The sequence below is a fragment of the Perissodus microlepis genome, chromosome 7, assembly GCF_051167445.1.
Source record: "Perissodus microlepis isolate ML-2025 ecotype Zambia chromosome 7, ASM5116744v1, whole genome shotgun sequence".
Taxonomy (NCBI): Eukaryota; Metazoa; Chordata; class Actinopteri; order Cichliformes; family Cichlidae; genus Perissodus; species Perissodus microlepis.
This window is the reverse complement of record NC_140467.1, coordinates 33,510,937-33,533,871: the sequence shown is the minus strand read 5'-3', so window position 1 is coordinate 33,533,871 and position 22,935 is coordinate 33,510,937. Positions and strand designations below refer to the sequence as shown.

Here is a 22,935-nt window from a genome sequence, read left to right as displayed (position 1 = left end):
TGTGCTGGATTCAAAAGCGAGACAGCCCCCATAGAGCCCCATGTTAAAATGTTCAGTTTCTCAGCATTGAAAAGCATATTTATGGTCCGGTAACAAAAATACATTGGCCTCTATGGATTGTTAACCCCTTAGAAATTCTGTTGGGGTCAGTTCTTTTATTATAACTCTTCTACCTCCATACTGGACTTGAATGGCCTCCAGGGGAGATTACTTTAAACCTTTAGGGGGCTCTATGTCTGTGAAGGTTCTCAGTCATCCAGGTCATCGTAGTCAAAGGAGCTTGCAAAGAAAAGCATCTGGACTTCTTTAAGTTGCTTGAAGACGTTTCACCTCTCATCCGAGAAGCTTCTTCAGTTCTAAGGTCAAATGGTGGGGAGTCCCAGATTTAAGCTTTGTGGGAGTATCCCCCCACAGAGGGACAAAAGGACCCCCTGATGATCCTCTAATCGCCTGAGCCAAGGTGTGAAAATGGATGTGGGTCCCTTTAGGAGGCTCAACCTCTAATCATAATGTCATCAATATACTGCCTTGCAGTTAATGTTAATCTAATATTCTACTTGCAAACATATTCAAACCTTTTCACCTTTACAAACCTAAATTCAACTGGATAAATATTAAAACGTTACCTTCAAAAGCAATGACAGTAATTGGGAAAATGCTATGAATGAAATTTAGGGCTCCCAAAAAAGGGTTCAATGGGGGCTTCTAAGAAATGGCAGCAACAAGGTTTGAGACGCATCTAAGGAAGAGATGTTCATATGGAAAGTGTAATGTTAAAGCATCGAGCTGAAGTAAAGCTTTTGTTGTGAATCGACATTAATGTTTAAGAGATCGATGGACTAAAGAATTTGGACCCTGGAAGAAAACAAAGAACAGTTAAAAATTAAATTTATCTGAATAATTGGAGCTGCTTTTATCTGAGCTCATTTATCAGAGGAAAAAGAGGAAACAGATTAGCAGAGGAAAAGGGAGGACGAGTCACGGATATCCTCAGTCCTGCTTTGTTTTCTGAAGTGTCTCATCCTGTGGCCTGGAGCCGCTGCTGGATGAAACACAAGTCAACTTTTCAGGAATGAAAAGGAACCTGCTTTAATTTTGCAGCTGTTACTTGGAGTGTTTTACAGCAATTAGTCAGCACAGTGACATCCCCGACTCCCCAGCTGTGTAAAAGTCACAGGTTTTTTAAGTTTTTTTAGGTTATAGTTTGTACTCACAGTGCTTCTTGGCTGACGTAGCAGCTAACAGAACAGGACAAAGGAAATACTGGAAATAGACTGAAGCTGAGTTGGGGAATCTCTCATTTAGCAAGAATATTTCTACTATATTAAGATCATCTGTCCCACTGGAGGTCAGATACAGTTCGTCTCACTCACAGGAGGTTCAGGCTGAGCTCTGTCTGCTTCAGCTATAGTACATACGATAACTTATTTACTTTTAGTCGACCTTTATTTGCATGCATTCTAGCTTTCTTTTATACTATAATTGGTTTTATTTACCATTTTTTATGCTTCCATCCTACTTCTGGCATATTTCTCCAATTTTCTGAAAAGCATCATCATCTGACTTTGAGGAGCATACTGCTTATTGTTTTCGAGGCAGCAAACACTTGCATCCCTCATCTGTTTTTTTTGCTCAAGCCCTTTTTAATCTGTGGTAATCCATCAGTATCTGTGTGGTCGCAGGTTTTAGCTGGGGCCGGGAGGGCTTAGCGGTTTATATTCACTGTGATCCAACATGATGTTCAACAGTAATTCACCCTTAATGGATTTATCATAATACAGCTGGCAGATGGTTGGCATACTGATCAAGCCAATATCAGTATTGTGGCACAAACAGGGCCATCGTGCCATAACCTCACAGTGGATACTGGCTTTCCTTTATTGGGTTTCCTCGTCTTTGTAGACACTCATCATTGAGAGAATTCATTCCACTGATGTAGATCTGTGGTGGCTAACCTCACTGGAGGCATGAATGCATGGTGCGTGTTATTGTAATAGTAGCATTATTGGATTTTAAAATACATATGAGTAGAATCAAACAGTTCAGGGTTCAGTTATTTTAAGCTTAGTTTAATTTAGTTGACCATCCATCCATCCATTGTCTTCTGCTTATCCTTATCAGGGTTGCCAGGGAGCTGGAGCCTATCCCAGCATAGGGCAAGAGTTACTCAAACTTCCTGTTTTTAGACTTGATTTTTACTCCAGTGATTCTCACGGTGTAAGAGTTTGACACTCATACCCAATCTGCACAATTTCTATTAATCATAAAATTGTTCTGTAGTAGTAAAATGTCTATTTTTAAAGTTGGGATTGATTTACTGTCATAAAACAAACATTTTTTTTCTTGCCGTTTCTGCCTCTCATGTTAACTTTGGGCAGATACACACTAAAGGCTGTGTGGCTAATCGAATGTAACTTTCAGTGATTAATAAGGCAAAAAACGTGAGATAAAATGATCATAATGCAACATTTTGAATTATTATGATGCTCTTGGTTCGTCTTTCAGTGCACCCCTCTCTTCAGAGAAAACTTTCAATAAATCGGACTTTTGTTCAATAAATTACTATTTTTCAAAGTCTGTGAGTTGGCTTCTTCTTTGTCTTTATCTTCTTTTTGCTGCTCGTTGTCACATTAGCACATCATCTGCCTCCATCTCACCCTATCTCTAGCATCCTCCCACATCACACCAACCCTCTGTCCTCCTTCATCCACAAACCTCCTCTCAGGTCTTCCTCTTTTACTCCTGCCTGGCAGCTCCATCTTCAGCATCCTTTGACAATCATTTCTCTGCACATGTCCAAACCAACTCAACCTTGCCTCTAACTTTATATCCAAACCGCTCAAACAGAACTCTCCATCTAATGTACTTGTTTCTAATCCTGTTCCTCGTGGTCACTGACAAACAATAATCGTAGCATCTTTAAATCTGCCACCTCCAGCTTCACCACCTTATTGTCAGTGCTTTCCAAAGTCTGTTAGTTAAGAGTTTTACATATTTGCAGTCTCAATATTGATCTAAATAATTGTGCAGCCCTGATTAGGGAACCCGTGAACCTTTCCTGCTGCTATGAAGTTTGCATGTTTGGTGGGAAACATTGCCTCCATGTTGGTTTTTGTTCCTTGTTGTTATTTAATAATGTTTGTTTGAAATAAAATGAACAAAACAGTGTAGCACCGAGGTATTTGTTCCTCCAAATAAGTGTGCCTGTGGTAGAAATATGTGTAGTGTTGAAAGGAAAAGTCGCACAAAATAAAGCCTTCAATAAATTCAGCACGGCATATTGGGAGAGTAGGGAGAGTGCACACTGGACAGGTCATCAGTCTGTCTGATCCGAGGGTGAATATTAGCTTGCTGTGATGAAATGGTACATGAATGTGTGTGTTGTGTTTTCTTTGTATGTTTGTGTATTCTTTACTTACAAAATGAATTAAAACATCTCTGCTCAGGTCATAGAGATACGTATAAGAGGATGATGGGTGAATGCTTAGATAACGAGCCCATCAGATTTCTGATGATTCTTTTTCTTTCTTTCTTTTACAGAGATTATGAACGATGTTATCAAGAAGGTGAAGAAGAAGGGAGAATGGAAGGTGAGAGGACAGCACTCTGGGTCACGTGTAGGGCCCTGATATGCAACAAACAAGATGATTAGAAAGCTTTTATCTAGACTCGGGCTGTAGAACTGACTGCCAGCGGGACCTGTTCTTTTTAGTAAAATATAAATATATTATTTTATTTTATTCTTATAAATTCTGTTTGGGAATGGGTTGTACCTGTTCATTACTTAAAAAAAGTGCTAATATAGTCATTGAGCAGTTCTCTTCAAAGAAGCATAACTGGACTTTGCTCTGAATCTGTAGCTTATGTTTCAAAATTAGACCTGAGTCAGTAAAAGAAAAAAATGTACTGGTGAAATTTGTGGGACTAAAAATAGGGTTTGCCAAACAGTGTCTTGTTCCAGCTTTTCTAATGTGCAGTAAACTGTTTAGCTTAAACTTATAGGTAAAGTTAATGTCTTGGGGTTAGAAGATTTATTTGTTAATGTTTGTTTCTTTTTACAATTGCTTTGCATTTTTTAGTCAGACAAACACCTATAACAAGAAAAACATATTATTATTCATGGAATGGATGAATAATAGGATAAAAGTACGAATCTCCTCTGGCAGATTATTCCAGAGTCTGGGTGCTGCTACTGCGAAGGCCTCGATCTCCTCTGTGCTTCAGTCGAGACCTTGGTTGTGCTAAGAGCATCTGGCTAGACGATCTCAGTGCTGTTTTGGGGTCATACATGTTGAGGAGTTCGTTTAAATAACTGGGTGCCATATTATTTAAAACTTTAAAAGAATCTTAAAATCAATACGATACTTTACAGGGAGCCGGTGTAAATTTGCTAAAACTGGAGTGATGTGTTTATACATTCCAACACCTGTTAAAAGACGTGCAGCAGCATTTACCATACCATGAGGCCTTCCAGACTCTTCGTCAACTCTTGATGGAGACACAACTAAATGTGTTCTTTTCAAGCAGCTGCACTATTTTGGCTCATTAGATGAAATGGATCCAATTCAGATGTTGCTCATTTGCTAAATGTGTCTGAGTAAAGACTGTGCAGAAATACCCAGCCAAATAATCTATTAGTCAAATATTTGAATGTCTCTAGAATCGGTCTTTATTAGTCATTTAACAGAGGCTTTTGGGCAGACCAATGGAAGGAATGATTCTCACCATCCCAGGAGATTACATTTTCAATAGTTCTTTTTTAGATGTTTTCCAAAAAGACATTAGAAGACAACAGTAGAAAATATAATAAAAGATAAAATGGATACAAAACCTATACACAATATATATCTTGATGCGTAAATATGCAAATGGAAAAATGTTTTTCATCACAGTGGTGCACATTAAATAAGCCAGAACAACTAAGACACACAAAAGACCTTGAAGCCTGGATGTGAATAAACCTGAGTCATCACTGCACAGTGTCTGTAAGGGATTATTCGAATAAGACTGTTTTATTGTCAGCTACATGTAATGAGAGTAATAAAAAGTAGTTACTGCCTTCGTGTGTTGCCAGGCTCTGATTGTGGACCAGCTGAGCATGAGGATGTTGTCATCCTGCTGCAAAATGACAGACATCATGACAGAGGGCATCACCAGTAAGAGCCCATCACATTTAACTATTTCTCTGCACTGCGAGGCTTATTTTGTTCGTACCTGCGACTCTTTAACATGTCTGTGCCTGTTTCTGTAGTTGTGGAGGACATCATGAAACGACGAGAGCCACTGCCAAGCCTGGAGGCCATTTACCTGATTACACCCACAGAGAAGGTAGGGATACTCCTTCTTTTACCTATAGAGGCACATCCCTGTCAACAGGTATGCACTTTTAGAAGAGAGATCAGACAAGCTGCCATATTAAGCTGTTGACTTAGTCAAGAAAGATCGCTCATGCTTCTTAGTTTCCATGATCTATCTTTACATCCAAATTTCCTTTATTTGTTGAAAGTTGTACAGAGTTTACAGTATACCTCAAGTTGAATGTTGCAGACCACGAGAGAGAGAGGCTGCAGAGCTTGGTCATCAGGGAGGGACTCAGAGTAACGGTTATCCCTCAACTGAAAGGTGTCAGTTAAGGTGGTTCTGGTATCTGATTAGGATGCTCCTGAATACCAAGCATTAGTGCCCAGAGCAGCTCTGGGACATTCTGGAGAGATTGCGAGTCTTACCTGGCTGATGTTCCCTTGGAAGAACTAGAGGTGGTGGCTGGGAGGAGGGAGATGTAGGCATCTTCGGCGCAGACTGCTGCCCCTGCAACCCGGACTGGGATAATTGGAATCAGAATCAGCATACTTTAGCAGCGATAGATGGATGAATTTTTCTTGGAGAAAAAAAAATCATTCATTTCTCTTAGAAGTGAAGAAGCTTCTCGGATGAGAGGTGAAACGTCTTCAAGAAACATAAAAAAGTCCAGTCGCTTTTCTTTCCACGCTCCTTAGATTCATGAATTTCAATCTTATACTTTTACACTAAAATAACTTCACAAATTAACAAATGGTTTGGGTATATGAAAGTGAATATTCAAAATGTAACATGTGGTAGGGTTCTCCAAGGCAGGAAGGCCAGGCCAGTGCGGACTCTGGGACGCTGGAGAATGTAAACGCAGCTCATGGTTTGAAAGGGAAAGACTGACACGCACTAACCTCTACTTGCAGCTTGACTAGCTACCAAAATATTGATCAGAGAAGCTCACATTATAAAATGCACATATTGTAAGGATTATCCTTGCTTCACCTTATCTTGAAGATTAAAATACAGAACTTTCATCGCAACACATTTAACCTGTTTCTTTCTCTTCAGTCTGTCCACACCGTCATTGCAGACTTCAAAGACCCTCATTCATCTAAATACAAGGCAGCCCATGTTTTCTTCACTGACTGTGAGTACACACAAGGACTTTACAGACAACCTTCTATTTGATATAGTGTTGATGCTGCTAAGCAAGACTGTTTTGGATGTTGAGGGTTTTTTAATTGTTGTAATTTTTTCTTTCATAGATACGAAAATGAATGCTCTCATTGATGTTGTTACAACGTCTAATCCCACAGTTTCCTCAAAGTTCTTATAGTCACCTATTGTCTTCTTGTTTTGAAACATGTGAGCCGGTTTTATTAGGTCAAGTAAGAGAGGATCTTTTTGTACTAATAATCAAATATTCCCCTAATTTACAGTGTTTTGTAGACAAATTAAGTAGAACTATACAAAAGTAGTTATTTTTCTTTAAATATGCTTTATCCCTGCACTATTACAGGGGGTTACAGCTTCATAATAAGAGACTGAGTGGCTACGATGTTGCAGTTTCCCTTTAACAGAAACATCTTGGCCTTAGAGGTGTCTTTATAGTGGAAGAATCTAAAGCTGCATCATGTTAAATGAAGGAGGAGCTTCCATTGAAGCACTCTGTCAAAGTAATATGAAGAAGTTTAGTCAAAGATGATCTTTTAGAGACATCATTGGTCGATTCAAACTCTGGTGTTTAAGTGCATTTGTCTGTGAATGTGACTGAAACGAAGCATCATGTGATATTTTCCAGCCTGCCCCGATCCTCTCTTTAATGAGCTGGTGAAGAGCCGGGCTTCCAAAGTCGTCAAGACTCTGACGGAGATCAACATCGCCTTCTTGCCCTACGAGTCTCAGGTAAACATACTGTGCAGCCCTGCATGGTGATGGTGCATAATGAAATGCAGAAAAGCATGTTTAATCTCTATAAAAAGATTCTGCATACCAATACGTATAATCAGTATGAAAGTTGTGCCCAGACATTCACTTGGCTGAAGCTTTGTCCATTTCTGGTTACTTCCTGGTGCAATATGACAGCATTTCTCTGTGCTTGTCCCTGAATGGTCTTTTAAGAACCCTCTTCCGACATCTTCTCTATGCTAATGTGTTTAAATTAACCTATCCATAGTTCTAACCATGAGGTAGCAGATTACGATATATCATGTAGCTTCACTAACCCTAAAAATGTTGATGGCATCATCATCAAAATATTATCTTAAGATACTTTAATGGATGCCTGGATGTTAAGCTTTATTGTAACACCCAACTCATCAGTTTATTGGACGTGAAGCAGTTTGGATGGTTTCTTGTATCTTCTGTGCTTGTATGCCTTTGGGACTTAAAAGAGCATTTTTGACGTGAAAATGGCTGAAGTCAGACTTAACATGCAGTCTGACCAGCCACACCTGAGCATGCAGTTCAGGTAACAAAGTCCAAGTGATGGGCAAAAGAAAAGAAATCCCCAATCCTGCTGTCTAATTGCAGTTTAGCTTTTTAAAGCACATCTGCATTTTCAAACACTTAGAACTGTGCAGAACAAAAACTTCCACTCAAAGTCCATAAATATGCATTATTGTCCTTAACTATTGCCTAAAACACCAGAGCTAGTGGTTTTGGTCCAACATAGCTAATGAATCTTTTTGTTTACCATTTATAGAGATGGTTCTGGGAGTCTGCATCCATTAACACCTACGTGTAGGACTAGAAATCAGGCTTTTCAAAAGGGACTGAAATCTGCAGTGACTAAGGTTATAACAAAAGAAATCATGCACATGCATGGCTTTATAAACGATTAATTTAGATCAAGATTTGTGCCGTTAATGCCTTCTTGTGCTATTTCACAGCACACTTTTCTACACAAAACTGGAAATGACTGAAACCCAGCTGAGTTTTATTGTCTGTTAGTGACAACAGAGAAAGAGGAGGAGAGGGAGAAAGATCCAGAGATGGAAAGCTTGAGCAAGAGCAGCTGCAGAGATCGATTAAGACAGGTGGGAGGAGAGAAATGCTGCAAAGGATGTGGACAGAAATAGTAACAGCAAGGTTATTGGTCGGAAGAGTCAAGGATGGCTAAAGAGAGGCAGAGCGAGAGGACAGAGAAACTCACTCAGGTGGAGACTCGGCACAAAGCTGCTGACTCACCAGACTCTCTGTTTACTGCCAGACTGTTCCAGAAGACTCACATTTATCACACTGATTTCTCTCCCTCCCATCTGCTTCCCCACCCTTTGCCTCCATCTTGTCTTCTTCTCTGCCTCTCTCTGTTTTCTAGATTCTTTTTTTAAACTCACGTGCACTTTCTTATCTTTGCTTTTTCCCTCTCATTTGCATTTACTCCATCCTTTTCTCCAACCATTTTACCCCATTTTTCCCTCAAGCAACCACCCCTCTATTTACTGCATCTCTCTCTTTCTGTCTGTCCTTTGCTCTCACAATCTAAAGATGCTTCTTGGCCCACAATGCTTTGCTTCCTTCTTGTCTACTATGATTAATTCAGAGTCAGTGGTTTTCTGCTTCAGGCAAAAATGCTGCCTCATAGTCCCGCCCACAGACTTGCCCAATTGGGCGATTCACATCCACACAGTGGGCTGCAGCCAATGGTGGCCGTTCTGAGGCAGGGGCCCTTCTGCAGCGCAGGAGTGTGGTCATGTGACTATGGACAGATGGGTTGGGAGAAGGGAGTGGTAGTGATGCAGGAGAGGAGAAAAGAGAGGAGGAAGAGGATAGAAACGAAAAGAGACAGAGGGAGGAGGTGAAATAATGGAACAGTAAAAGACAAAAGAGAGGGTGTAGGATGATATGGTGAAGATCGAGTCGAGAAGACATTAAAGTGCAGGGGGATGAAATGGTAGAGACTGAAAAAAGAGAGGGAGAAAACATGAAAACGATAACTGAGATCAAACAGTCGATTTGTGTAACAGCTGAAACGCATTAACACACACGCAGATGTTAAAAGCCTTGGGTCCTTTCTCCCTCTCTGTCTTGGAAATGCAGTTCAGTTTAATGCTTCTCAAGGAAGTTGTTTCTGGAGAAGCTTAGCATGAAGAAACACAGGTGTGCTTTTCCTCGCTGCTCTCTCTCTCTTGCACACATCATCACTGTGAGGGAGAGACGCCCGAGAGCGAAGCAAAGACACACTTAGGTGTGAAGGAAAAAAAAATCTTCTTATGCACATTAGGAAAAAGTATATCAGACAAATTAGTTCAAGAAGCTAGAAACACTCATGTCAGCACAGTTAGCTGAAGAAAAAAAATGACATTTCCTTGTATTTGTGTGTGCAGGTGTATTCTCTGGACAATCCAGATGCCTTTCACAGTTTCTACAGCCCTCATAAGACCCAGCTGAAGAACCCAGTGATGGAGAGGCTGGCCGAGCAGCTGGCGACGCTCTGTGCCACCCTGAAAGAGTATCCTGCTGTCAGATACCGAGGGTGAGCAAACAGGGGGCGGTTGTAAAACTTAAAATGTCTTTACATCTGTCATGCTTTGTTTTCCTTTATTTACCTTCCCTCCCGCTTCCCGCTTTCCCGTGTCTGACAGGGAGTACAAGGACAACGCCACCCTGGCCCAGCTGGTTCAGGACAAACTTGATGCATACAAGGCTGATGACCCCACCATGGGAGAGGTGAGCTCACGAGAAATCAAAATGTTGTCACTTTAAATATCCTGCTTATTATTGTTTTCACTTAGCACATCATATTCTCGTTGTTTTAACCTGTATCAGGGCTGTCCATGAGATCAGGTTACAGCTTAACTTGATCTCCGTTTGCTGTAATCAGTAAAACCACTGCACTAAAATATCCTCTCCAGGCTTTACTCTTTTAAGAAGTGCATTGTGAAAATCTGAAAGATTTAATAGTAGAACTAAAACCTTCACGTGTAGAGTTTTTGTTATTGAATAATACAATAATACAAGCTGTATCAAAAGGAATAATCTTTTTAAATTAATGGACAAAGAAGCTTTTAAAACACATGGCTGAATATAAAGGTTACACACAAAACCTATATAATATAAATATGGATATAAAAAGTGCCATGCTTCTGAATGCAAAATAATCATGCATGCAGTTGCAGTTGCACAACTGAATTCTACACGAGACCGGATGCGTGATTATCTAATTGTTGTGCGTCTCCCTCTGTAGGGTCCGGATAAGGCTCGCTCACAGCTGATCATTCTGGATAGGGGATTTGACCCCGTCTCACCTGTCCTGCACGAGCTCACCTTTCAGGCTATGGGCTACGACCTGCTGCCCATTGAAAATGATGTCTACAAGTATGAGCAAACGCTGCTGTTTAAATTTTACTTGAGCATCATTTGCTTTTATGGGCAATTTGGCCATTGCTGTTTGGTTGATTCTTCTCCAGATATGAGACCAGCGGCATCGGAGACTCACGTGAGAAAGAGGTCCTTCTGCATGAAGACGATGACCTGTGGGTGAGCCTGAGACACAAACACATAGCCGAGGTGTCCCAGTGAGTACTTTTCATTCTGTTCTTTATTTTCCACTCAGGCTTTTGATATCAAATTAAATAATTCTCATATGTTACTGTCTTCTTGTCACTAGGGAAGTGACACGCCAGCTGAAAGACTTTTCTTCCAGCAAGAGGATGAACACCGGAGAGAAGGTAAAGGCGACTCTGTGGAGGGAGGTGATGCTATGAGTATGAATGTAAAGTTTTGTGAAAACATTAGGGGTGTCCTGTGGTTTACGTCATCGCCGCTTTATTGGACATTAATCGTGTAACTTAGTGTTGTTTTTGTTTCAACAGACCACGATGAGGGATCTCTCCCAGATGCTGAAGAAGATGCCTCAGTACCAGAAGGAGCTCAGCAAGGTTTGTGTGTTTTTTGAGTCTGTGCATGCCTTTCTTTGTGTGTGCGTGTGTATGTGTGTGCGTGTGTATACGCTGACCTGTTTTGTCTTTTTCAGTACTCCACTCACCTGCAGCTGGCTGAGGATTGCATGAAACATTACCAGGGAACAGTGGACAAACTTTGCCGTGTGGAACAGGTGAGACGGAAGCAGAAAGAGGGGATGAGGAGAGAAAACCAGAGGGAATAGGAGGTGGAAGTAGCAGAGGCGAGGACAAAGAGCACAGTGCAGCGATCAGGGTTTTAAAGTAAGACGTAAACCAGAGGTTTTCTGTTGCAGGATCTGGCTATGGGCACAGATGCTGAGGGAGAGAAGATCAAAGATCCCATGAGGGCCATTGTGCCCATACTGCTGGATGCCAATGTCAGCACATATGACAAGATCCGCATCATCCTGCTTTACATTTTCCTTAAGAACGGTAAGCGACAGACTGAATATAAATCACATGAAAATAAGACAGAAATATTTATTTACTTTCTAGTAAACCGTTTATACAAGTTAGTGTTATTATTATTGTCTTAAACATTTTTATACATCTGTATAAATTGCCGTTGCTTTAGCTGATGTTTGAATTTTGAATCTAAGGGAAGTAGAGTACGCTCATTCTTGTGTGTTATTTAATGTGAGTGAGTGGGCCATGAAAATGTGGCGTTATTAAATATTTTTAATTGTCATTTAACATTTAAAATACAAAAGAAAAATGAATGCAACAATGTTATGGGTTGTTTTATTGAAGCAACATGCAGGAACTTGTTGATATCAAAAAAAACAATCTTTGTTTTACAAATCTTGTTAATATTTTGTGTATATTTATGTGCTTAGGCATTACGGAGGAGAACCTCAACAAGCTGATCCAGCATGCTCAGATTCCCCCCGAGGACAGTGAGATCATCACCAACATGGGTCACCTGGGTGTCCCCATCATCACAGATGTGAGCGTCTCCTTATTATCAGCTTACTCATCCTTTCCTAATTCCTTTTGTTATAAACTAAATTTTGAATACTTTCCTTGAATTAATTTTTAATGAATTGTATTGTAGTTTTTGCCTTTTAATATTAACGCCAATAGACTGTAATGGAAATTTGCTTATATTATGTAATCTGTCACAGCACAAGTCTTCCCATCAGAGAAGCTGTCTGTGTAGTTTCACTTTAAAGCACAAACTGTGTGATGTTTTTCATGTCTGATCCTTGGACAAAAAAGCCTAAGATGCTGGAAGTCAAACTACTTCACACTTCATAGATGTTGGGTGAAATAAAGCAGGCTAACATAGAATTATGAAAATATTGTATTTAGGCTTTTCTTTACATTAAATTGTTAATTTGGTTACTTATATAATTGGTGGGTGATTGTGTATCATTGTATCTGTATCACTGACCCTTAACCAACACAGAAATCACAACGTGCCACATTTTGGGGACATCTCAAATGCAATTTCTTATGTTGTCACGTTTTGAATTAGGTTATTTCCACTGTACTGCAGCACTGTTTGATGGGGCTTCAGGTGGTACACTTTTCAATAGGTGTTTGACAACGTCAGGGTTGCTTCTTATCTTCAAACCTGTTTTTGATTTTCATGGAAGAGCTCTCAAGGTGTCGTCAGTCGTTTGGGAGGGGGGGGGGGCTACCTCCAGGAAGGGAATTCAAGTATCATGGGCTTTTATGCAGGAATGACAGGAAGGTGGAATGTGAGTTGGTGCTGTGTCAGCAGTAATGGGGCTTGCAGTGACCTGCTGTGTTGAGAGATCCAACCCTCAGCTGTGGTCATGAAGTATGGGTAATGATTGAAAGAGTAAGATTGTGGATTGAGTTTCCTCCACTGGGTGACTGAGATAAGCCTTAGAGAGAGGCTGAGAAGGGATTGTGGAGCAGAGCCTGTGCTCTGTGTCACATGTGTGTTCCAAGAAACTGGTTGAGGTGGTTTGGGCCTGGTTAGGATGCCTCCTGGGCGTCTCCCTGTGGAGGTTTGGTGGGCATGCCCAACTGACAGACCCAGAACACACTGGAAAAATATATATCTTGTTTGTCCTCTGAATGCCTTGAGATCCCCTAGGAGGAACTGGAAAGCGTGGCTCGGGAGAAGGTTGTCTGGAATAGCCTGTTTAGTCTGCTGCTGCTGCTGGTGCATGTGTTGGCTTATTGCTTAAAGGGGCTATAATGCTGTCACTACTTTATGTCAGATAAATGCTACCTAAAGGGTGAATGCTCATAATAAACATAGCTAAAGTTTTAATGAGATCGACATATGTACAAGGAATCCCTCATAGCTGAGGCTTCAGACTGCTTTAAACACTCAGTTTCAGACAGTTTTTCTACTCTTGGCTGTTCAGCAGATGAGAGCAGATATTCCTAATATGTTCACCTCAAGCACAAAGTTTTGGTTGTGAGCACAGAAGCCTCACCAACCTGCTATTTAAGCTTTATTTCTGTGGGGGTAGCCAATCAGATGAAAGCTGTCTTTAAATGTAGACATTTTAAGATAAGTGCAGATTATTCTGACCTGTGACTCATGCAAAGCTACTCTAATACAATCCAAGAATAAAGCTACTAGTTACCTATTCATTACTCTGAATATATGAACACATTTGGAGATCTGTTCACATCAGCTCTGAGAGAAAGTGAAAGGTCACTAGCATGTTTACACAGATAAATAATCTGTAGCATCAGGACATTAAGCTTTCATTATCTAATGTCTAGCAGATCAGTTTGTGCTGTTTTTAATGAGTGCTCAAGGAAAGCGTCTTTTATTTCCACTTCCACTTCCTCATCTATTCTTTCTTTTCTCAGTCCACCCTCCGCAGAGGGAAAAAGGTCGACAGGAAGGAGCGTGTGAGCGAGCAGACCTATCAGCTGTCCCGCTGGACACCACTGATCAAGGACATCATGGAGGTGTGTTTCTAGGCATTTTATTTTATTATGTGTTAAGAAAACTAAAGAGATTTATATAACCTGCTGTCTGGCAGATGCATTGAAGTGTCTTAGTATTTTAGTTTCAAAAACATCTCAACTATAGATGCAGTTATTCATTTTCCCTCAAGTACTCCTAACTTATGTATTCAAAAGTAGCTGTTACATACTTTTCACTTCTCATACATCCACAACAGTCTCAGTCAAACATCAGCTTTTCCTGCCTAGTTGTCATCTACTATATTCAGGGGTGCACATAAGTGGTCCGCAGGTGCGCATTCGCTGTCAAAATAAAAGACGCGCACCAGATAAGAAGTTGCAATGTGCGTTTGCGTACATATAAACGGCACTGTTTTTGTCCACTAGAGTGGGATTTTCACGGCATATTCTGCACCACATCTCTGTGCGTTCATCATTTGTTTGAACCCAGCTCACCTCCTGCAACCACTTTTCCGAGAGTACGTGCTTCTTTTGTGGTTCGGACTCCTTCTGACATTTCTGTGGAGGTGGAGGAACACCAAAGTAATTGCTTAAAGGAGCTTCTTCGACATCTTTTAGAGTTCTAAACAAATGTCTGTCCTCCTCCGAAAATCTTATGTACGCAAACGCGCGTTGCAACTTCTTATCTGGTGCGCGGCTTTTATTTTGACAGCGCATGCACACCTGCGGACCACTTATGTGCACCCCTGAATATATTTAGCCCCTTTATTTGTGCAAAGCTAATTCTGCAGTGGACCTCTGCAGTGGAAGTTGCTAAGAGATGTGAATTTGCCTATTTCAAGTGTGTGCATGTACGTGTGAGAGACAGAGACAATATTGCTAACAAGGATATGTTTTATTTTTGTTCTTTTTTGTTCTCTTGCAGGATGCTATTGACGATAAACTGGACACCAAGCACTATCCTTACATCTCTACCCGCTCCTCTGCCTCCTTCAGCACCACTGCAGTCAGGTACATACACACACACAAATGCATTTTCAAACAACATAGCATCTCATTTCATGGTTGTAGCATTTTCAAATTATGAAGAGAGAAATGGAGGTGTTGTATCAGTAGTAATTTGGGATGGAAGATGAGTCTGATGGGACTGAAAAGAAACAAGAACAGAGATGTGCTGCTGCAGCTGTTTTACCTTAATATGGAGGAAACAACCATTTCTTGCAGTTACTTCTTGATTATGTTATTTCACTGCCCTGGATTTGTAGAAAATGGTATAAATTCAGCAATACCTCCTTATACTCTGGTCCAGTCTGTGTGGATGCTGCTTATCCTGCATGCTCTCTTGCCTCTTTTACTGTCCCTCCCCCACAGCTGCACACACACCCAGCATCAAGTACCTTGTTGTGGGTACTATCAGATAACAGCTGTTACGTTCAGAAAGTATTTGCAGGTGAAATTTTACTTTATCTTGCTTATTTGGTTTGTGCTCTGAATATAAATTGTCTACGTGTGATGTGATGTAGGTACAAACCGAGCCACCTGTCTGCAGCTCATTCCCTTCCTTTGCTCTAAAACCTCAACTCTTGTTTTTCTTATTCTAGCTAGTAATATAATCCTCTCACGGTGTTCTTCTGAGTCTGGTTAGGTTCCTGCCTGCAGTGGAAAATCTCTAAAATTTCACTGTATTGCACGAGGTGGGGAGCGACTGGGACACTGGAGGGCAAAACGGTACTGTGGTCCTTTGCCCTTCAGCCATCCTTCGAATTTCTTCGAGTTTAAATTGGCCAAAATGCCAAATAGTTGCTGTGCTATCTGATGCACTAATCAGCGTTTATTTACAGCCGCCAGAGGTGTGTAGATTATGGCACCAACATGTGAACACATTCCTAACACTCTCCTAACCCTGAATTACAGGCCACCAATTCCTGCTTATCCAAATCAACCCTAACTAATGCTAGTAATACTACCAGAACTTTTCTGGTCCTACATTGTAAAAGTCCAGCGCTTATCTTTTCTTTAACTATGAATAACTTCTTATTCTTCACCTCCCTCACAGCAAAAGTATTTACCTATCCTGATTTGAAATACAAATACTTTCTGTACTTTGAAAGCTTTCATTGCGATTCACAGCGAGATGCAGGTACATGTCACTGAACAGGAGCTGTGGGAGAAAAGTTGACACTTTGAAGGATTTAAATAAAGCTGCTGAGCAGAATATGGATCCCAAGATTTGTAGTTTCTATTCATATCTTCGTTTTGCCTCCATGAATAGATGATCCGAGTAGCCTTTCCTCGAGACAAGTGAAACAACTTTTGTCCCGGAGTATTACCGACTGTCCACTATTAGCCGTCATGGTGGAGTAATATTTTACCAGCCAGGGTAGTTAGTCGGTTATGCGACTGAACTATGATTAACATAACTCAAAATAAGTATAGATTGAAGATTGAGTTTTTTCTGTCTCATTATTGTAACATACTTACCTCCAGTTAAGACACTATTTTGAAAAAAACAAAACACACAAAAAAGCCCCTCAAACATTGAGCCCACAGGGGAGGAACGACAGTATTAAATTCATTTTTGATGTAAATGAAAATAATATTTCCAGAAAGCTAATATCTAGGATTTACCTAATCTTATAATTGAAGAGAAGTCTCTTCCAATGTGTGTTAAATCAAGCTGGGAGAAAGGAGCAAACATAGAGCTATCAGAAGAGGCCTGGATAAAGACATGTAGAGCACACTCTAGCACCTCAAGCTCTGGTTTAGGGACGCCAAGGTTTTTTTGTCCAAAAAAATAAAATGGAGTAAAATACCTGAAAATGGGCAGTGTTGGCGAATGTGTGGTAATATATGTGCAGATCGTGTTCATATTTTCTGGGATTTTTTCTTACTAGTTGGATGTGGCAGCAGAGATAAAGACATATTTGTGTTATTTATTAGCAGAATGTTCCACTTGACCTCAAAAAACAAGACAGATACTTGTTCATATGATTAAGTGCAAGTAAGAAAGCAGTAACTAAGACGTGGTTAAATAAAGAATCTTCAACAACCCCTGAGAGGATAAAAACAGTTCATGAAATCTGTGAAATGGAACAGTTGGCCTTTTTCTCTGACACTTGTGACTGTAAGGTTTGAAAAGTACTGGGGAAAATGGATAAACTACCAGTCTGTGGATGAAACTTTGGATTCCCCTGCTTCCTGGAGAGCTATATCTATGGATTAGACTCATGAAGACCTTCTGAGTATTAAAAAAGAAAGGAGCAGGATTAAATAAACATGGTGGACAAAAATGAACTGCTCCCCCTTTGCATAAGGATGGGATCCACTCAGTTATGCTTTCTGTTGTTATCTTTACTATGGGATTAATACTTAAAAGTGACTGATGGCCTTGTCCTTTTGCTGTGTGAATAATTTCTTGTCTTTTTTTTTTCTCTTTTTGTACATTTTCACAAAAATAAAGTAACAAAAGAATGTATTAATACTGTACTTTCATTGTTGTGTTGTTGTTTTCCGGCAGTGCTCGGTACGGCCACTGGCACAAGAACAAGACACCCGGAGAGTACCGCACTGGGCCACGTGTCATGGTATTCATTATCGGCGGCGTGTCTTTCAGCGAAATGCGCTGCGCCTATGAGGTCACACAGGCCAATGGGAAGTGGGAAGCCATCATTGGTGAGTAGTGTTGCAGAGGGTAGTGTAGGCTGCTGGGGTGGGTAGTTAGAGACACATCCATCGCCTTGAAAACAAAGTGGGTGTGACTCTGAGTGGGCATGTTTTCACGAAAGGTGGGAAAAGCTGCGTCCTAATCCAGATTAAAGAGAGGCTGAAGATTCAGTGTGTGGTCTTTGATGGGCACAGATGACTTGTGACCTGGGACGTGGCTAAAAACATTAAAGATGGGCAGGCAGAGAAACAAAGTCTGGAGTATAGAGGGAAATCTGACTTTCTGCGAGTATGGAATAGACTAATAAACGTAGTTTTCTGAAACATTAAATGCAGTTTCATATTTTGGGCTTCATTTCAGTACTTTTTACTTTTTTCAGCCTGTGGAAACAAAATGGAAATTTAGAAATATAGGCTCAAGTTTTATAAACGCAGCAGACCTCATTTCATCACACACATACAGGAGGGCGGCATACATCCCACGTCACGCATTGCTGTCACAGAAATTTCCCATCGACAGGTTTACACTGCAGCAGCTTTTTTTGCAGGATGCAATTACAGATAGCAGGTAGATTATTGTGTGCAGCATTTTGTGTTAAAGTAGCCCTTTGTGTCATGTTCCTGTGTACTGTTTATTTGATGTCCTGAAGCTTTGCCAGCCAGTCTGTGTTATATTGTTATGTTAACTGAAAGTGTCTTTTGTTGTGCTCTGCTTCTGCTGTTGTCTTTAAAAACAACTGTTGTCTTTAAATTGCAGCCACGCCATGTCTTTCTCTGTGTCTGTGTTCCCAGTTTATTTGTGTTTGTGCAACTTGGTGTGAGTGTGTGTGTGTGCGTGTGCGTGTGCGTGTGTGTATGGGTGTGCTCTGTATGACAGGTTGCTTGTTTTTTGATCCTTATGTTTTCTGGAGAGAGCGAGTGAAGGAAGGGCGGGGGCATGGCATGTGCTGTGAGACGAGTGGTGAAGCCACTTCTGTTCCTCCACAGGTGCCACCCACATGCTCACCCCCACCAAATTCTTAAAGGACCTGCAGCATCCCGACTTCCGAGAGTCCACTAGGGTGTCCTTTGAGGACCCTGAGCCCTCAGCCGAGTGAGGCAGAGACAGATTGGGAGGGAGGGAGAGAGAAATCACACAGAAAAAAGTAAAGGCAGCCGTGCAAAGAAGCCCTTTCTGAACCTTCACAGCACAAGGGCTTTCTTCCTTGTTCCTTCTTCTTTGAACACTCAGTACTGTTTTATGTAACTCCACCCTCCTCCTCCCCACTTCCTCAGGGATGGATGCCCCCGACATTTCCTCACTGCATGGACTGCTCCATCAGACTCCCTATGTATCAGTAACTCAACCGCGACTCCGTCATGTGTTTCAGACTGAAACCATAACTCCAAACAGGTGTATTCTCGCAAAGTCTCTCAGCTTATCCACAAATCCAGTGCAATAAACATTTAACATTTCAACTACTTAAATTAACTCTAAGATTTGTTGGAGCAGTCTTAGCTCACATCCTCACAACGCTGATGTGATGATGGCATGCGTATCACACTTCCTGTATCCTGAACTCTGTGCTGATCAGCGGCCATGCCTGAGGAGGTCGTGAACCCATCCCTGCTGCCTCCTCCCATCATCTCTGCAGGGTGGATTAAATCGCCCCGTGATGGGCACCCAAAGGCCCTTTGATCTTGTTTAAAACTCACTCCAGATTTAATCTGCCCCAACATCTTTATCAGTTCCTCTGATTTATTTTTATAATTTGCCCTTTACATACACCAAACAAACACCTTTTTTTGTTACTGGTTTCTTTCCGGATTGGTCCTTGAGTTGATGTTGGGTTTCAGAGACACACTTTATCATTTCTTTTCTGGTTTTTTTTTTGTATTGTGTGTGTTTTTGTTTTTTAATCCTTGTGTATTTTTTTTCTTTGTTTTGACCGCCTGACTTTGTCCACTCAGCTCACCATCACATGCTCACATGGCTCATGACCTGTCTGCAGAGGGTGCTGGACTTTAAGCGAATGTTGTCATGATAATGGAGATCTGCTGACAAGCAGGGCAGCTGGGTGACAGATAGGAAACCAAGCAACCAAAAATAAGTTCATATGCATTCATATGAATATTTGCCTTCTGTATTACCGTCACAACTCCTCTGTGCGGACAGTCTGAGAATGTAGCATTGTTCCACCTGATATGCTTTAGCAACCCACCTAAAAAAAAAGAGAGAGAGAAAAAAACCCAAAAAACATCTCCTAACATAGGGCACTATCCACATCTTCAAAATACTCATCTTCTGTCTTAGTATTCAGCACATCACCTTGTTTATGTGAGCACATATATATTAATAACTGATAATGCTTTCAAAGCAGCTCCTTTCAGACAACATCATACCTGGACACACACACTGATGGATAAATTAGTGAGTTTAAAGTTTTTGCTTTTGAGTCTGCTCTTTTCAGCAATCAATAGAAATCCTGTTACCTACATGTGTGGAGAAACAAACAATGAATTTCAGATTAAAAAAAAAAAGTTTAGCTGCATAAAATTAGCCAAAAGCTCAGGTGTATTTAATAAAGATTAAATACCATACCTAATTTCAATTTGGTGAGTCTACCCTTCAGGGTGGTCTCCTCGAGCAGTGTTACAGTATTTCCTACTCCGCTGTTGATATTGGTTGGAGATAGTTCCATTCTGTCTTTTATTTAGTGCATCGGGATATTTTCCAGTGTGTTAATACAGTAATGTGAAAAAAGAAAGTTCACCGGACTCTATGCACAGTGCAATGTTTGGCATACTGACACAACCACCTCATTCCAATTATCAAGCACAGTGGTGGAGGAGTGATGATTTTGGCTTGTTTTGCAGCTGCAGGTCCACTCAGGTACTCAGTCAGTATCTTCAAACTCTTTCCAGTCAGTTTCAGTTGTTATTAAATCGAATCTGCAGTAACTGTGGCTCTTCTGTGATTGATCAAGAGATCCAATGTCATTGAACTAGATAACCTAGCCTTGGTTGACATAACCATCAGAAGGCAGAGGCAGCTGCCAACCTCGTCTCCTGCACACCATCCTTGTACACCATAAAGGGTCATCCCAGTGGCATCGATTTTGTTACATTAGATAACGATTCCTCCCGTCTACCTTCTAAGCTCAGCCATCACTATTCAGTGCATCTGCCAGGCCCAGGAGTCACTGCCTATTCTCTAATTGCAACCTCTGGCCAAGCTAGTGTTATTAGCAGTGAACTTCCATCATTTGTATTTGGGGTTTGGGAACTTACGAGTGAACTGAAAGTAATTTATGTGAATTTCTCCAGCTGGACCACACCCCTTCCAGTAATACTTCTATAAATACCTTCCTGCACCACATACCCATTTGTTCTAATTCGTATTTGGGGTTGTTTTCTGGGGTCCAACATTTTTCCACAGTGATATGAGAGACTGATGAAGTCATACAGAAAATTATTACTTCAAGTTATTGCTGCTAAAGGTGTTGAATCATGAGCTGCTCCTAACAACACCACATAGAGTCCGGTAAACGGTTTCTCTTTCACATAACTGTATCTTAACGCTCCAGTTTAAATTTGTGTAATGAAATTGCAACTGGTCAGATGGGACTCCAAGGGAAAAATATGAAATGGGACCAGTGCTGGAAGCGATCAAAAGGCACACGAGGAGATGACCTTGAAGTGCACACTGACCAAACTTAAACCAGGTGTGGCTTCTGGTATTCATATGGGTGGAGTCGTGACCTTTTTATTATACTTTTAAGTGAAACCAGGGCTGTTGAGAGAAGATGATGCTCGATTTGCTTTGAACAAAGGGTTAAAAAGAAAACATTTTATGCTTTAACGAGCTTTTAATAAAAAGACTACATCCCTTAGTGATCACCAAAAAACATGGCTCCATAATGCTTTTCTATTAATATCTTTGACTGGTTATTTCATGATTATTAATTAGTAAAAAGCTAATATATAATGCAGTTTTTTATTAGACTGGAATGTTGAACATCCATCTCATGACTAATCTGCTAAAGCAATATCATTTACAAACCAAGCTTTTTTAAGGTTTTCTCAGTAAGCTCTCACAGCTCTCACCATAAGCGGTATGAAGCCTCCCTCCCCACATACTGCTGCATTCAAAGCTTCCTGAGCAAAAATGGCCATTACTTCCTAAAACAAGTTTTTTTGTTTTACTGTGCTATTATATGCCAGTATTTTGTGGTGTTGGAGCGTAACATCACAGTGTTGTTTCTGGGGCTAAAAATGGCCCACCAAGCTGTGTGTTTTGGGAACAGCAGAGAAGCAGGCGAAGCCAATTCGACATTCTAGCCTGACCCCAACTTTAACCCACTCACCCCCTTGAACCCCCACTCACGATCTCTGATTCCTGCAACCACCGCATCACCTTAACCCAATATGAAATGGACTTGCCTCTTTCTCTTCTGTTTATTTGGGGGATTTTGTTCAATTTTTTTTGCCTTTAACTGCCCCCACGTCGGATCAGGTTAACGTGTTAGAGGTAAAACAGCTAATCAAGCCAAACTGGAAGAAACATGCAGCTTTGCAACAGAAACAAACCAATATAGGTCAAAAACTGTTGGTGTCTGGAGTAAATCAAATCAAATGTTTACCCTCCTTATGTTCAGGAATTAAGACACAAGTAAATGTTTGCTTTGCTCCAGTCCTGCACCTTTCAAGTTTTACAATGTCTGAAATGTGTCTTCAGCTGTCCATCCTTGTGCCATTAGAATGACTGATTTTCACATTTCCATTCAAACAGCGGAGTCAGCTTACTGGTTTTGGATTTCATGACTTGACTTCTTGAAATACTTATAGCCTTTTCCGCTGTCTGCATGCCCTTTTAATAAAGGTTGCACATTTTCGTGATTGTGCATATTGGGGTTTGTCACATGATGTCATGCACACATTGCTTGAGAGTTGTCTACCATACTGGATGTGACACAGTCATGGATTGCTAGGGGCAATGGTTTCTCGAGGTTGCTGGTGCTTGCTGGGTGAAATTGGTTGCAAAGACAATGCTGCAACAAAAACTTTGTTTGCTAGCAGGTTCCCACAGTCACCTTTAGTTTTTCAAGTTTGGCTGGAAATACTCATTAACTACTAGCCTAGCGGGAGATCATTTTGACAAAGTACAAGGAAGCCAGAAGAAGGTTCACGTTTACACTTCAAAGTAAAAGCAGTTCTTGCATCACACTTGTCACAG

The 22,935-nt window shown here is 40.8% G+C and overlaps 1 protein-coding gene across 2 annotated transcripts in view; it reads left to right on the top strand.

The window, feature by feature from the left end:
• stxbp1a (syntaxin binding protein 1a) overlaps positions 1-22,935 on the top strand; it is a 36,383-nt gene that overhangs the window by 9,526 nt on the left and 3,922 nt on the right. Inside the window, exons 2-19 of one of the 2 annotated variants that reach the window (XM_084934732.1) lie at positions 3,541-3,590; positions 5,075-5,156; positions 5,252-5,328; positions 6,358-6,436; positions 7,091-7,194; positions 9,618-9,766; positions 9,876-9,960; positions 10,478-10,608; positions 10,701-10,808; positions 10,901-10,961; positions 11,106-11,171; positions 11,267-11,347; positions 11,489-11,627; positions 12,032-12,141; positions 13,998-14,099; positions 14,983-15,068; positions 17,575-17,729; positions 18,708-18,865. In XM_084934732.1, coding sequence (XP_084790858.1) covers positions 3,541-3,590; positions 5,075-5,156; positions 5,252-5,328; positions 6,358-6,436; positions 7,091-7,194; positions 9,618-9,766; positions 9,876-9,960; positions 10,478-10,608; positions 10,701-10,808; positions 10,901-10,961; positions 11,106-11,171; positions 11,267-11,347; positions 11,489-11,627; positions 12,032-12,141; positions 13,998-14,099; positions 14,983-15,068; positions 17,575-17,729; positions 18,708-18,817 — 1,775 coding nt within the window. In that variant the 3' untranslated portion in view covers positions 18,818-18,865. The remainder of the gene's footprint in view (positions 1-3,540; positions 3,591-5,074; positions 5,157-5,251; positions 5,329-6,357; positions 6,437-7,090; positions 7,195-9,617; positions 9,767-9,875; positions 9,961-10,477; positions 10,609-10,700; positions 10,809-10,900; positions 10,962-11,105; positions 11,172-11,266; positions 11,348-11,488; positions 11,628-12,031; positions 12,142-13,997; positions 14,100-14,982; positions 15,069-17,574; positions 17,730-18,707; positions 18,866-22,935) is intronic. The other variant, XM_084934733.1, reaches the window with a different exon arrangement.